This window comes from Drosophila virilis, chromosome 3 (assembly GCF_030788295.1).
Source record: "Drosophila virilis strain 15010-1051.87 chromosome 3, Dvir_AGI_RSII-ME, whole genome shotgun sequence".
Classification (NCBI taxonomy): domain Eukaryota; kingdom Metazoa; phylum Arthropoda; class Insecta; order Diptera; family Drosophilidae; genus Drosophila; species Drosophila virilis.
This window is the reverse complement of record NC_091545.1, coordinates 7,221,306-7,235,378: the sequence shown is the minus strand read 5'-3', so window position 1 is coordinate 7,235,378 and position 14,073 is coordinate 7,221,306. Positions and strand designations below refer to the sequence as shown.

The 14,073-nt window shown below is 40.6% G+C and overlaps 2 protein-coding genes across 3 annotated transcripts in view; both read right to left on the bottom strand.

Moving 5' to 3' along the window:
• LOC6622542 (probable basic-leucine zipper transcription factor Q) overlaps positions 1-4,678 on the bottom strand; it is a 38,899-nt gene extending 34,221 nt beyond the window's left edge. Inside the window, exons 1-4 of one of the 2 annotated variants that reach the window (XM_070207870.1) lie at positions 4,415-4,678; positions 4,131-4,309; positions 3,382-4,072; positions 3,218-3,321 (exon numbers count right to left, since the gene is read on the bottom strand). In XM_070207870.1, coding sequence (XP_070063971.1) covers positions 3,253-3,321; positions 3,382-4,072; positions 4,131-4,309; positions 4,415-4,678 — 1,203 coding nt within the window. In that variant the 3' untranslated portion in view covers positions 3,218-3,252. Of the gene's footprint in view, positions 1-9; positions 321-3,217; positions 3,322-3,381; positions 4,073-4,130; positions 4,310-4,414 lie in introns of those variants that run through there. The other variant, XM_032434409.2, reaches the window with a different exon arrangement.
• LOC6622477 (uncharacterized) lies at positions 4,638-6,455 on the bottom strand. The gene is made up of 3 exons (XM_002046622.4): positions 5,776-6,455; positions 5,011-5,713; positions 4,638-4,955 (listed from the first exon to the last, which is right to left on the bottom strand). Exons 1-3 carry the CDS (start codon positions 6,240-6,242, stop codon positions 4,872-4,874), a joined length of 1,254 nt encoding a protein of 417 aa, XP_002046658.2. The 5' UTR covers positions 6,243-6,455; the 3' UTR covers positions 4,638-4,871.
• Between the last annotated feature and the right edge of the window lie 7,618 nt (positions 6,456-14,073).

The following is a 14,073-nucleotide window of genomic DNA, read 5'->3' as shown; positions in this document are numbered from 1 at the left end:
GAGGTTTACCTTTTTGTATGAAATGCCAGCTGTTGGAAACACTAGAAAAACCCAATCACACAATTTTCAAAAATGTTTAACACTTTTCATCAATCAATCGGCAATTTTATTTGTGCAACGGGCAATCGCTCAATTCATTGCACACCAAAAATTTCTCAATATTGCGACACTAATTGCACTTATTTCAGACGCAAATCGCGATAATTGAAAATAACACAGAAACGCCTCAAAAATGCTTTATTTGAAATTTGTGACTGAAAACTCGTGCGAAAAACACGTCCGTGTCAGCGTGCAGGCCGTTGCCAACTGATGCCGATATTCGAACCGTTTCGGAACAAATGCGAACGCGAAACAACAGCCCAGCCGAAGGGCTGTTCGCGTTCGGCTGCGCAGCGTTCGGCTTTGATCGGGCGTTGTGCACGAAGCTGAAAAGCCGGCAAAACAAAATGTAAATAACAGTTCTGTGTGTTCTCTGTGTGAGTGTGTGTGTGTGTGTGTGTGTTTGTCGAGAGGGGGCATGCGAGGCCAGTTGCCGGCTTTTGGTTTCAGCTTGAGCTTTGAGCAGATTTTATGCTCTTACCGTACGAAATGGCAGCCGATGTAACGTCAGGTGACGACTAACCTAACCCAACCCAAACGAAAACCCACTCGACCCACCCCCACACGCCTTGTTTGCTTTGCGGCTTTTCGGGGTTGTTAGAGTGTGCCAGTGTATGTCTGTGTGTGTGTGTGTGTGTGTGTGTGTGCGTTTGTTTGTATACACTTCGGCTTGGCCTGCAATTGGCGGGAAACTTTGTGGATGCTATTCATGTTGTCTCTTTATAGCTTAGCAACATTTTCTATACTTAATGGCAACACAATTCATAATTGGCCCAAAGCCATCGCACAATTGTTTTGGTCATAAATACGAACAGTTAAGAGTGTTTGCTTTTTACTAAAAACCACTTTTTATTCCAATTTAAGGCGCATATCACGTTTACTTGCTTGCTTGGCAACATTTTTCGCATGTTGCCAGCGACAAAGGCATTGCTCATGCGCCCTGTTGCCACCTCCTCGTTCATGAAATTCTTCGGTTTTTTTTTCTTCTTATTATGTGCCTCCCCCCCTCTCTACATCTTACCATGCAACAACACGAAACGAGCGACCGCCTAACGCCTCCAAAGTGACAACCTTTCAGTTTTATGGTAGCCTCAGTTCGTGTGTGTGTGTGTGAGTGTGTGTATGTATGTAAATAATGTAACAGTAAATTAGCGTGTTTGACACACAGTGGGCGTGGCCAAGCGATACGTGCGTTGGGCAATCTGTTTAACGTTGACTTTTCAACTTTTTAAAGGCCAAACCACATTGATTGCCCCACAATTGAGTGGTTCAACGATTTGTGAAGCACTTTGAAGTGCATTAGATGAAAAGATGCTCGGAAAAGTGTGCTTGATAAATATTTAAATGGTAGTTTGTTACCAAATAGATGGATATTATATAATAAGAATAATGATACTGATAATAACAATAATAAAAGAGTAAGAACAGTTATTATAATAGCAAAATATAAAAACAATCAACAAAAGAAAATGCTTGGAAAATAAGCTAAATAAGTATAAGGATAACAATGTAAATACTTCAAAATAAATACGTGCATATCTGCCGCGAACCAGAGTCGCAAAAAATGAATAATAATAAAAAATATTAATATATTAGAACTGAAAACCTGCTGCACTGGCGCCCTTAAGGGCATTTCTTAGAAGGGGCCAGAGAAACGGGCCAATAGCCATCGAGTCGGATTTTCCGACACGCTGATCACAGAGTTTTCGCACCTGTACAAATCAGTTGTTTTTGTTGTTGCCGTGGCCGCTTATTTTTGGTTCATTGCCAAAATATCTAACAACAAAAACAGCACTTCTAAATTAAAAAAAAAAAAAAAAAAACAATATAGAAATCTTCAGTGGGCAGCGTTCATGCGTGCGAGCAAATAATTTTTTATGCACGTTCTCTAGAATTTATATATTTGGTTTTTTTTTTCTCTGCACACTCTGTACCCAAATACCTGTAACGGGTATAACAAATGCAATGAAACAATGCTTAAACAATCTAATCAAAATGTTATATCATGCGTACAGGGTATTTTGCTAGTCGTACACTGCCGACTTAGGCATGCCTACTTGTTGTCTTTTGCATGTTTATTGTAGCTCTGGGCTGTTGCAACTAATTACATTATGCTTAGACCTCAAAATACGACACAACACAAACACCTGGCGAACAGCCAAAGAGCAATCAGGAGTTTAAAAGTAGCTCAGGTCCAGTCTAGATCTCCGAGGGAAGTCACTTCTGTGGCAAAACAATTAATAAAGATAATTTTATACATCATCTTTATATGAAAAACTGTTTATCCTGGCTGACTGAGTGACTGACTGACTGAAAGACTGACTGATTGACTGAATGCTGATCAGCGCACAGCCCAAAGCGTAAAAGCTAGGAAGCTTTAGTTACCTATTGAGAAATTCCACCCGCATGTGTAGAAAAATAGGAAAAAGTTTTTTTGAAACTTTTTTGTTTAGTATCCGATCGACCTCAAACTCATTTTCAAAGATCTCTGTTCCCATTCATTTGAGGGGTGTTTCACATTCCTCTATCGTGGAAATGGGGGTCGAAGATTTGTTGGGCGAAGTTTTAAGTTTGCACATATGTATATGTTTTGCACGTATGTGCAAACATGTATGCATGTTGCAAGCATACGTACATGCATACATAAATGCATACATATCGACATGCATATACACACATATAATTAAATACGTACATATATATACATAATTAAATACGTACATGCATATATATACATGCATACTTGCTTGCTTGCATGCATACATACATACATAAATGCATGCTTACCCTAACATACACCCACACACATGCTTGCATACATGCATGCATGCATACATGCATACACATACATATATAATACTTATATGTCTTCGTTGAAAATACTTGTGTTTATCCATATATATATTTTTAAATTATTTCTTCTTTTATTATTTTGTGACGTCACGTCTGGGCCGTTGCCAGTAGTTGTCATTTTTAATGTTTCATTATTTCGCGTAGATTTATGTCGAATGAATGGCTGGCTAATCCGCCAGCCTATATATCATATCAGCACAGAAATATGCGAGGCACTTTCAAGACTTAATTGTTACAATTATAAAATTGATTTGTTCTTGCAAACCTTGATAGCCCTTAGCTTGTATCCGATGTAAGATATTAACTGAGCCAATGATGATGATATGCGGGATTCATTAGAATACAATAGGCATTGTTAGCAAGTTTCTCCTAGAAATAAAATTAAAAAAATTTAAATATGATTTTAAGTATGACTCTTGTCGTGCTCACCTCTTCTTCATTTGATGGTTGCCAAGAGCACAATTCTAATGGCTTTTGAATTTTGATATTGCGAACCTGACGTAATACATTCAAGACATCTTTTATAAACTGTGCCGACAGCTTACAGTTTGTTTGTAGGCGCTGCAGTTTTTTGCAAGATCTGAGAACATTTAGGCATTCGTTGCCCCAAGATCCATTACGAGGCAGCAAGAAGTAAAGACTTTCCAGTTCAGTTAGATTGGCCAAGATATCAATGCAGCTTGCATCTTCGAATGAACAGCGCAGTTCTTTTAGGAATTTCAGTTCAATTAGTTTAGTGGTAACTTCAAAGTTAATTCTTGGGTACAATATCAAGCTTTCTAATTGGGTTTTTTGCTGTTTAGCGGCAAATGCGCTTAAAAACTCCATAAGCCTGGGCCAAGGGGCCGACGTTGAGCTACCGGAATATATGACAACTTTTCTTATATGGGGCAGCTCCGTAAGTCCAGCATATGATGAACAACTAATTGGATAGCAAATTTCTTCCAAGTTCTGGCAATGCGGCACAATTCCGTTGAGCTCTCCGTTGCCCATACCAATGTTTAAAATACGCAGATTTGCATTCGATTTGCATATGGCAACAAGATCCTTCACAGCTATTCCATAAAATAATTTAAGCTCTTTCAAGCAATTAAACCTAATTAATTTGCACACGTCGAATCTAATAATAACTTACATTAAAACATGACCAAGAGAACAATCTACATTTCAAATCTCACCTTTGTGTGTCACAGCTAAAAATAAGGCTCTTTAATTTCGGCAAATTCGTCAGGGCACTCAACACTTTGTCTATAATTCCGAATTGCCATACATCGTGATATCCTACGTATATAGTAAAGTATTCCAGGCTGTCCATGCTCTTCACATGATTACAAAATCTATTCACAGGAAAAGCTACCTGTAGAGGAATCAAGTATTATATCATCCTATGTGATGCAGGCGTAAAATATAGTTATTTAACAATTTGGTTAAATATATTTCTTATGCCTTAGATAACACTCACTGGTTGTCCAATAACGAACTTCATTCTTTGAATGGCGCCAGAAACTATGAAAAACAGTTTTAACTCCCATTCAATTTCATGCAAACCGTAACATTTCTTGATCTCGAACTCTGGGTAGAGCACATTAATCCACTCCCCTAAGACCTCACGGAAGCGCGTGCAGGTTTCTCCAAAATTAACAAGATCTTCAATGTCCAGATATTTAAGTATGCGACCAAGGCAATAGTCATTTAAATCCATTATATTCAACAGTTTCGATTCCATATTATACGTCTTATAGTCTTACAGCTTCTTATAGCTCCTACAGTTCTGTTACAACTGCTGTGTTTCTCAGCAATACGCGAACATTTTCCTTAATCTGCTTGTTAAAGTAATATAAATATGTTTCCCGTGTTTTTATTGACATAGATAAAGCACTGCCATATTTGGCATTGAGCAGTCCTTATCTATTCCATGATTAAATTGATAGTCTCCAGGGCAGTGGACGTAGATACTCTGAGTGATTCACTATAGAACAGTATGCATTGTCAACCAGTTTCTCCTAAAATTGAAGGTAATAAATAATTGTTTGTCAGTAGTTTTGCCAATAGTCTCACCTCTCCTTCCTCGCACAGATGCATAACACCTGTGGAATACAATTGTAATGGCTTTTGCTTCTCGGTATTTCGAACCTTTCGCAATACTGCCAGCGCCTTATCTACAAAGTCTGTCGACAGATTAGAATTTATGTGCAGACGCTGCAGTTTTTTGCAAGATTTGAGCACATTTAAGCATTCCTTGGAGCCAGCTCCAGAGCGACCCAGCATAATGTAAAGACCTTCCAGTTCAGTTAGATCGGTCAATAGATCAATGCAGCTTGCATCTTCGAATGAACAGCGCAGTTCTTTTAAGAATTTCAATTCGATTAGTTTGGTGGTCTCTTCAAAGTTCAAACTTGAGAGCAATATCAAGCTCTGTAATTGGGTTATTTGCCGTTGAGTTGCAAATGCGCTGAAGAGCTCAATAAGTTTGGCGCAAGGCGACGTTGAATTTGTGGATTTTATGACTATTTTCTTTATGTTCGGCAGCTCCGCAAGTCCAGCATATGTTGTGTGACTGCTGAACATTGGAAAAACAATTTCTTCCAGATTCTGGCAATGCGGCACAATATCGTTTAGCTCTCCGAGAACCTCTCGTAACCATAAAACACGCAGATTTGCATTCGATTTGCATATCTCAACAAGATCTTCTGCAGCTATTTTTGTATTTAATGAAAGCTCTTGCAGGCATTTCATCTGAATCAAGCAGCTCGCGTCGTAACTAAAAATAAATAACAAATATTAAAAAATGACTAAGCAAATAATTTGGAGGGAAATTCTCACCTGTTGGCTCCACACGTTACACTAATGCTCTTCAATTTCGGCAAATGCTCCAGGGCCTTAAATGTTTTCTCTATTATTCGGTCACGCACAGGATTCGCTGTTTTAAACATTCGCCCCAGACCGCTTCCTTCGTTGATGATAAAGCATTCCAAGCTGTCCATGCTCTGGACATGATTGCAGAATTGATCGACAGGAAAGCCGCCTTGTAATGAGCTTTCCCCAATATCCAGAAACAGTTTTTTAACGACATCACAAACAACGAAGAAAAGTTTTAATTGCAATTTGATATCTTCACTTCGTTTGATCTCAAACACTGGATAGAGTACGTAGGACCAGTCTCTTAAGGCCTCCCGAAAACGTGTGCAGGCTTGTCCAAAATTAACATGATCTTCGATTTCCAGATACTTAAGTATGCGGCCAAGACAATAATCATTTAAATCCAATATATTTAACTGATGTGCTGCCATATTTTATGGGGCTTACGGGTGCAGGTAATAGCTTCTACAACTCTGCTGCAACTATAAGGTGCATGGATATTACTAAGTAATATGATGACCGATACGCGCACACAAAATATAATTATTAACCATATATGGGTAAATGACTAATAGACAAGATAACATTTTGCACAACTAATCCCGAAACACACGCGGTCAGCAATTTTATTGAGAATCAGCTGATTTTGAGCTGTGCTGTCCAACACTTATCGTATCGCAACTACATGTATCGGCACAACACAGCACTTGGATCATGCGATATATCGATAAGACAAGATCGATAGGCCAATCGTAGTTAATGGCGCCTAATAACAGCGTAGCTTGTAAAGCTCTAAAATGTAACTGAATTTTGAAATAGAAATAATCGAAATAGATGGAAAATACAATTGAAGCTAAAGAGACTTTGTTCTATATGGCATAATTGGTGTAATTCCTCTGCGTTATTGATAAACAATCAATTACGTAGTTAATCACAAGCTTCAGCAGCTCAGCATAAACCTCATTTGACATTTAGACAAATGCCCAAAAGTTTCTGGCAGAAATGAAATGCATTCCGTATAGCAAGAGCGCATGAAATATACACATCGAAATGCCTCGGAAATATCACTTACGAGAGTCATTCAAAATAATTGCATAATGAATAGGCAAGCCGGATGCGACTTTTGGGTGTTTCGGTGCTTGGGACTGCGACGGACGACGTCTTCTGCATGGGGTCTGCGTGCGGTTAATCAGGTCGATTAATCTAGGCAAGTTTAGTGTACGAACACGGACATGAGCACGGGCAGGGGCACGGGCGGGGGCACTCATTCTTATTGCTGTTGCTTGTTGATGATAATGTTAATTTACACGAGGCAGAAAGTCAGGCACATGAAAATGGGAACAGGTCCCTGGCAAAGGTCTGCAATTAATTTACTTTGGCAGGACATGCAAGGAGCACACGCTGCGACTGCGAGTGAATGACTTGTGTCCTGTCGTTTTGCTTAGCTGGCGTTGCCTTATTACCACTGCGCCATTGTCATCTGAATGCCTTTGCCTAACGGCTAGCCCCGCATGACAATTCTGCAAGCGACTTTTAATTGGCACCGGGAATTTGCCAGGCGAATGACAAACAAACAAACCAACCGACATCCCGCAGTGTGCGTCACAGTTGGAGATTTTTGATTGACATGCGGTAAGTGCAGGCGTAAATATACTTGTCCTATATAGACATGATAACTGGTCTATATTTAATGTTCAGTCTGTATGTAATATATATATATATATAAATGAGAACTTTTGCCTAGTCAAGCGAACGGAAGTGTCTGACATTGCGAAACGCTAGTGTTTGCCTTTATTAAAATGTATTTTTGATCATTAAGTGAATATTGAGAATGTAATGCTCTATATATAGATCGCATAATTGCCCAGGTGTGCAGCAATAATATCCGAAAAAAAAGTTAAGAAAAAAGAAAGATGCATTAAAAAGGGAACTCAAGAATTTACATTTCATTTGGAATTTTGCAAGTAAATTTTGCGAAAAATACGCTGGAAGAGGGCTGCCATTTAGAGGCTCATAAAAGGCGACTGCCGCATACGCGAGGCTAAACAGCCGTAAAATATATGCAACCACCTCAAGCCAGGCACACGCACCCCTCACACACACCCACACCACACCACTCACACACCCCACACACACACACCCTTACAGCGCGCACGCACGCACAGCAAAGACAATTAGTGAAAGCCAAGCGCACGTTTGCCTTTAGCTGGCACTCTACTGACGAGGGGGGGGGGGGGCTTGGCAAGACACCCTCCCCCCCTTCTCAACCAACTCCTCCTCCACCTTTAGCGCTCTCTCCCCCCTGCCCAGCGTTCTGGCCCACTTCGTGACTTTGAGCGCTTGATGTAAATATGTTTGGCTTCCTTTTTGGCTTTTTACCATTCAGCTTTGGCCTGAACTGCCTTTTCACACATGAGCAAAGCAGCAGCATTTTTTTTTTATTTGCCAGCTCTTTGTTTGTTCAAAATGAAATAAGGTGCGGCAGCGCCCATAAAGCCAAATTAAATATATGAAAAAAAAGCCCCCCCCCCAGAAAGATGAAGAAGAAGCGTACCCATTGCATACAGGAAACGCGCACGTCTTTTACCTGGGATTTAATTTGCATGAACATGTTTTTTAAAATGAAAACGCAAATGTTTCACAAATGTTGTGTGTAATTCGCTATTAAGGTCTGCCTTTTCTCAGATGGAGTTTATTTCTGAGACCTAATTAAATGCATCATTTCGGGCCACGACGATGACAAAGGCTTCGCAATTTGATTGCGGATTTGCTCACAGATGACATCAGTTTCCAGCAGGAAATGTTAAAAGGCTACAAAATAATTTTTAAATAAATTTTACTGGGGCATTTATTTCAGGACTGCTGTTGTAGTATTTATATCAAGGCTACAAAAAATCTGGGTTAATCCAAAATTAGAATTTAGACCTATTTAAAATTGAGAAGAAAGGAAAAAAACAAAGGCGTTAAGAAAAGTCTTAGGTTCCAATTGTGAACCGAACCAGTTAAATGGAACCATTTTTCATATTATATACTACTTTATATTTATTTAAATAACTTCTTGACAGTGTAAAATCAAAGGTTATTCAAACAAATTGAATCTGAAGGTCATATTCTGATAACTTAAGTTGACTTGAGCAGAGAGTCACTTAAGTGGCAGCATTTCAGCAATTAGCTTTTTGGCCAAAATGGGCCTACCAACTATTATTGAGCTAATGTCCATATATTAACGGCATTACGAGCCAGCACACACGCCATTGCCACATCGTAGCCGTTGAGCTGTGGACCAAGTCAAGTTTGGGAGCTGACTTAAATTAATGAATGCGAGGCAACACGCACCACGCACCCAGCAAGTGGTGCAGCTTTAATATGTATTGGAGAAAATGCCGCTAATCGAATTAGTGAAATTAATTTTTGATGATATTGAAATTAGTTGCAGACACAACAAAAGTCAGGCAGCAAATTTCATGGCACAACCACAGCAGGGGTTTGCTCAAGACTGGGGTAAATAGAAAATACTTTTAGTTTGCCACGGCATGCCGCATTTCCCAGTTCGAGCGTTTGGGGCATGGGTGCATAAATTTACTTTGACAGTGGCAAGCGGCACGTTTGACATTCCACTTGGGCACCGAGTTCAACCCACACTCCGATTTTTTTTGGCCTGTCGATTTCTATTGTATTGCGGCTGCAATGCCACATAAATGTGGCATCCAGCTACATTATTAATGACTGTTCGACATGTGTGTCAGGTTCGCTAAGAGTTTTGTTGAAAAGCAATTTTATTTACTTTTTCGATTTGTGTGCTTATAAATTACGTTTGATATGTGTCATGTTATTATTTATTGTGTGCTCGAAATTAAATGCCAAAATATCTTAAATATTTAATGGCAGCTCAAGAGAGACAGAGAGAGACAGAGAGAGAGAGAGACACCCACGCGAGTTAAAGTCGGCGCCATTTGCCCTGCCCAGAATGTCCTTGTCCTTGGCATCAGCGCAGACAGCTATTAAAGTGAGATGGGCTTAGTTTGCCAGAGCGAGAGCGCAAGTGTTTGCATGTCAGCAAGTAATAAGCACAAGGGCCATAATAGTTTTGCCAGTTATGCCCCTATATATATATATATGTAAATATATAGTTTGCAGCCGCGATTATTTGGCTGGCGGCGCCCATGGAGCCCAGACATGGTCGCCTGCACTTCTGGCTTTCGGTGCAACGTCTTCGAGTCGGGCCATAAATGTTGGACATTAACGGGTAATTTTCTTGCAATTTTGTAGTCGTTAGCGTTTTGTGGCAAGGACGACGACGGCGAGGACAACAAGAAATGCCAAAAATTTAATTTTCGCCACATTTTTTTGAGGCCGCATAAATTTTGCAGCTAATCAACGTGACGTGCGAATTTTCAGCACTTTAAAATGTGTTTGGCGCGAGAGCGAAAAATGAAATAAAGGGGAACATTTGAAAAACTGTAGCCAAAGCAGTGCAAATTGAAATGGAAATCCATTAGCGCCGGACAAATTTGTAATTTCCGCTCTTTAATACAACTTTGCACACACACACACACATACACACACGCAACGCTGTCAAAGGGAAACGGAAATAAAAAAAACACACGCACAACTGGACACACTCTGTATGTGTGTGTGTGTGTGTGTGCGTGTGTGTGTCCACTTTTGAGGTGTGTTCGGTCAGGTAATTTCATTTACCTTACTCATTTAGCACGTTTTTTCTTCGTGTCAACTAGCTAGTGGGCGGGGTGTAGGGGGCGTGGGTCGGTCATTTTCCGGCTGTTTGCATGATAAAAATCACATACACACTCCTTGAATTTCAGCAGCACGCGATGTTGAATGATTATCCTTGAACCAAAGAGAAAAAAAAATGTAAAAAAAAACTTGAGCCTGGAATTTGTCTGTTCGTGTTTATTTCGCCGTTGGAGCACCCATGAAAATGCTGGGTCTGTCCTTTGACTTTTGCTACACGCCAAAAAGGGGAAAAAAATAGCCTCATAAATTTGTACATCGTTGTCTGCTTGGACGGCTTTTAATTTGGCTTGCACATGCAAGCATCCTCAACATTAGCTTTAAACTGGACACAGGACACTCTGGCCCGGCCTGGTCACCAGGACACACTCCCCAAAGCTGAGCACATGTGTGAGCTTTTAATCAAATTCCATAAATGAACAGACAACAACTGGCAATCAAAATCAACGCCCTAAAATATGCTCACCAACTCAAATTGAACGGGGTGGCATACATTTTTAAAGTTGCCACCACACACTATGCACACAGTCGAGGGTTGCCACAAACCTTATGGAGAAATGGGATGGTTGCTGGTTCAAAGTCGAAACCAATTTTATATTAGATCAGTGTAAAAGAAAATAAATGATTCGAGCCAGCTGATTAACAGTGTAAGCTGAAAGCTCAACAAATCGATAAGCTTGCTGTAAAGCCTTTGTTTGAAAATATAAAACTTTGGAAACTTAATGAAAAGCTACGTAAAGCTCAATAAAGGTGAAAGCTCACAGCTAAGTCTGAAAAGTCACTTAAAGCTCAGCTAAACTGAAATCCTGCTGCATAGCTACTAATTAATCTATAGAACTCAGGGTAAATCTGAAAAGCTACTTTAAAAAAGTAATGTAAGCTGCCCTCGTTTTAGTTGTTACCTCACACACAGACACTCACACACCTAGGGACCCATTTTTTTTTGGCCACTTGGGTGTGTCAAAAATCAACGCCAGTTAAAACGTGTGCCATCTGACTGCCAGCACAGCCGAGTCCATCCTGTGGCTGTGCCCCCTGAACATTGTTTAATTTACATTTATCCGCACGCTTAGCCTACCGGGCAAGTTTATATGCAGGTGTCTGTGTGTGTGTAAGTGTTAAGGTCCCTCAGGTGCACACACACACACACACACACACACACAGATACACACGCACACAGGAAGAGGAAGCAACTGACACCATAGAAAATGTTAAACACTTGGCAACATTTTGCTTAAAACTTTTGCCACAACTCCACTCACTGCAGCAGGCTTTGCTTTCTATTTGCGGTTGCAGCACACACAGCACACAAAAAGTCACAGTGCAGTTAAACCAACAGCAGTAGCAGTAGCAGTAGCAGCAGCAGTAGCAGCAGCAGTGGGAGCAACAGCAACAACAATGGAAAAGGTAAACGAGCAAACAAAAGGCACGCCCGGAAATGGCAAAGCTGCTTGACTATAACAACCCAGGCCAGGCCCAAAGCACCCCAGACCCCAAACCGAAACCGAAACAAGCATCCAAGCAGCTGGCGGAGCAGCAGCCGCCACTTGGCCACTCATTGTTGGTCGCCTGGTCGCCATGGTGAATCCTCAGGTGTTTTGCGCACAGTTTACTACGTTTTTCATTTAACCCAGCGACCGGTTGCAGGTTCAGCTCGTTTGTTCTGGTTGTCCTCGTTGTTCATGTTGTCCTCTGGTTGTGCCTGGTGCTTTGTTGTTTGTTTGGTTTGCGGTCGCCAACAGGCCGACGAGCCAGCCAAATGGCCAGCGAAGGATGCAGTCGTCTTGTTGCTCCGACATAATTAAAAATTCACATAAATTTAGCTTAGCGTTGACACACACACATTCTAATTGGGTTAATTATGTGTCGCCTGGACTTTAAAAATGTCAGCCACCATCCAAATACGTACATGTGTGTGTGCGTACATGTGTGTCTGTGTGTGTGTGTCAGCTGCTGGACGAATGCCAGTTACGAGTCCCGAGTACATTAACAACAAATTATGTTGTCGCACATGTGACAACAGCGTCTGCGTCTCTGGGGCAGCCACAGCAAAAAAAAAAAATATATATGTATAGACACAAATAACACGCTTTATTAAAAATATACAAAATTACAGGTAAAAATTGTATTTAATAGCCAGCGGCTCTTAGAATGTATATTTTGCATTTAATCTTTGGCCAATTAGGAGTGTATATAATATTAAAACAGAGCGCAGCTAAGAAAGCAATAGATTTAAATACACTGTGTATTTTTCAAGCCTCACAACGATTTTTGCTGGTTCAAACCGCAATTCGAACCAATACCTCGCCATTAGTTTCAAATTTGGTAAGCCTTGCACCAAGAAAAAACAGGGCACGGGTTCAAATTAATATTTTAAATATTATGTATATACTTAAGGCTAGCTGCCTTTTAGCTTAAAGGGAAGTTTTTTCAAATAGAGCTTGCTCCCCGAAACGAGAATCTTAAATATGCGACCACAAGTTTCTTTAGTCTAGGACAACTCGTCGACCGCAAAATTAGTTGCATTACAAAACTTGGAAATACTTGTAAGTAAAAGGGCAAAACTTAAATTTTAATTTTAAATTAAATTGTTGTGCAAGTTGTGGCCTCCTGCTGCCCATCTTAAAAATTGAGCTTAATTACACATACGCCACGTTGACATTTGACAGGCCATGGACTCGTTTTTATGGCCAGCCTCTTGCATAATTTATGCCACAATTTTTGGGCTACCTGGCAAACGACTTAAGTAGCCAGCAAAAGGTTTTTATGGTTGCGCCTCTACGTGTGGGCGTCCCCAAGGGGCAGCTGCTGGGGATGGGTTTGGACAACAGATTTAGCTTAAGAGAATTATATGAAAATTGTGCTTGCTGCTTGTTATGCCTATTAAAGCGCTCATCAAATAATAAAACATAATAATAATAATAATAATAATAATGCGGGCGTGGTGGCTGCAACTAATCCGAATGCGAAGCCAACGTTTTGTGACATTTAACGACAGCAAAAAGCGCACAAAAGCATGCAACACATAATGGCAAATGTCAACGGCAGCGCCACGAGGCGTGGCGAGGTTCGAGACGGGGTCTAAACCAAAGCGAGACAAAATTAATTACTCTACGTGGAAATGTAATTACGAAAATATTTAGCCCAAGCTCAGCGGCACGTCGTGCCACCAAAAATGCCATTTGTCAAGCCGTGTGCGAGGCGGGCGATATTCTTGGATTAGACTAGGGTCTCAATGTGTGTGTATGTATGTGTGTGTGTGTCTCCTTTGGGCATCGGCTCGATGCCACCAATAATATGCTGCATGTTATTTATGATTAATGAGACCCGGCCAATTAATCAAATTAATCAAATTTTCATTAAACTTTGGCGCAATGCAGCAACACCTTTGCCCCAACCTCCTACCAGCTGGCATGCCCCTGCCTGCTTAAGACACATGCCCGTTCAGGTAATCCTTCCACACACACTTGGTGCGTGCCGTATGCACATTAATTCTGCGGGCCTACAAAA

Excerpts from the sequence above, each read along its gene's own strand:
- LOC6622477 (XM_002046622.4), bottom strand. The coding sequence starts at position 6,242 with ATGGCAGCACATCAGTTAAATATATTGGATTTAAATGATTATTGTCTT. Across the intron at positions 5,714-5,775 it reads GTAACGTGTGGAGCCAACAG|TTACGACGCGAGCTGCTTGA; the intron begins GTGAGAATTTCC and ends ATTTATTTTTAG. Across the intron at positions 4,956-5,010 it reads ATCTGTGCGAGGAAGGAGAG|GAGAAACTGGTTGACAATGC; the intron begins GTGAGACTATTG and ends CTTCAATTTTAG.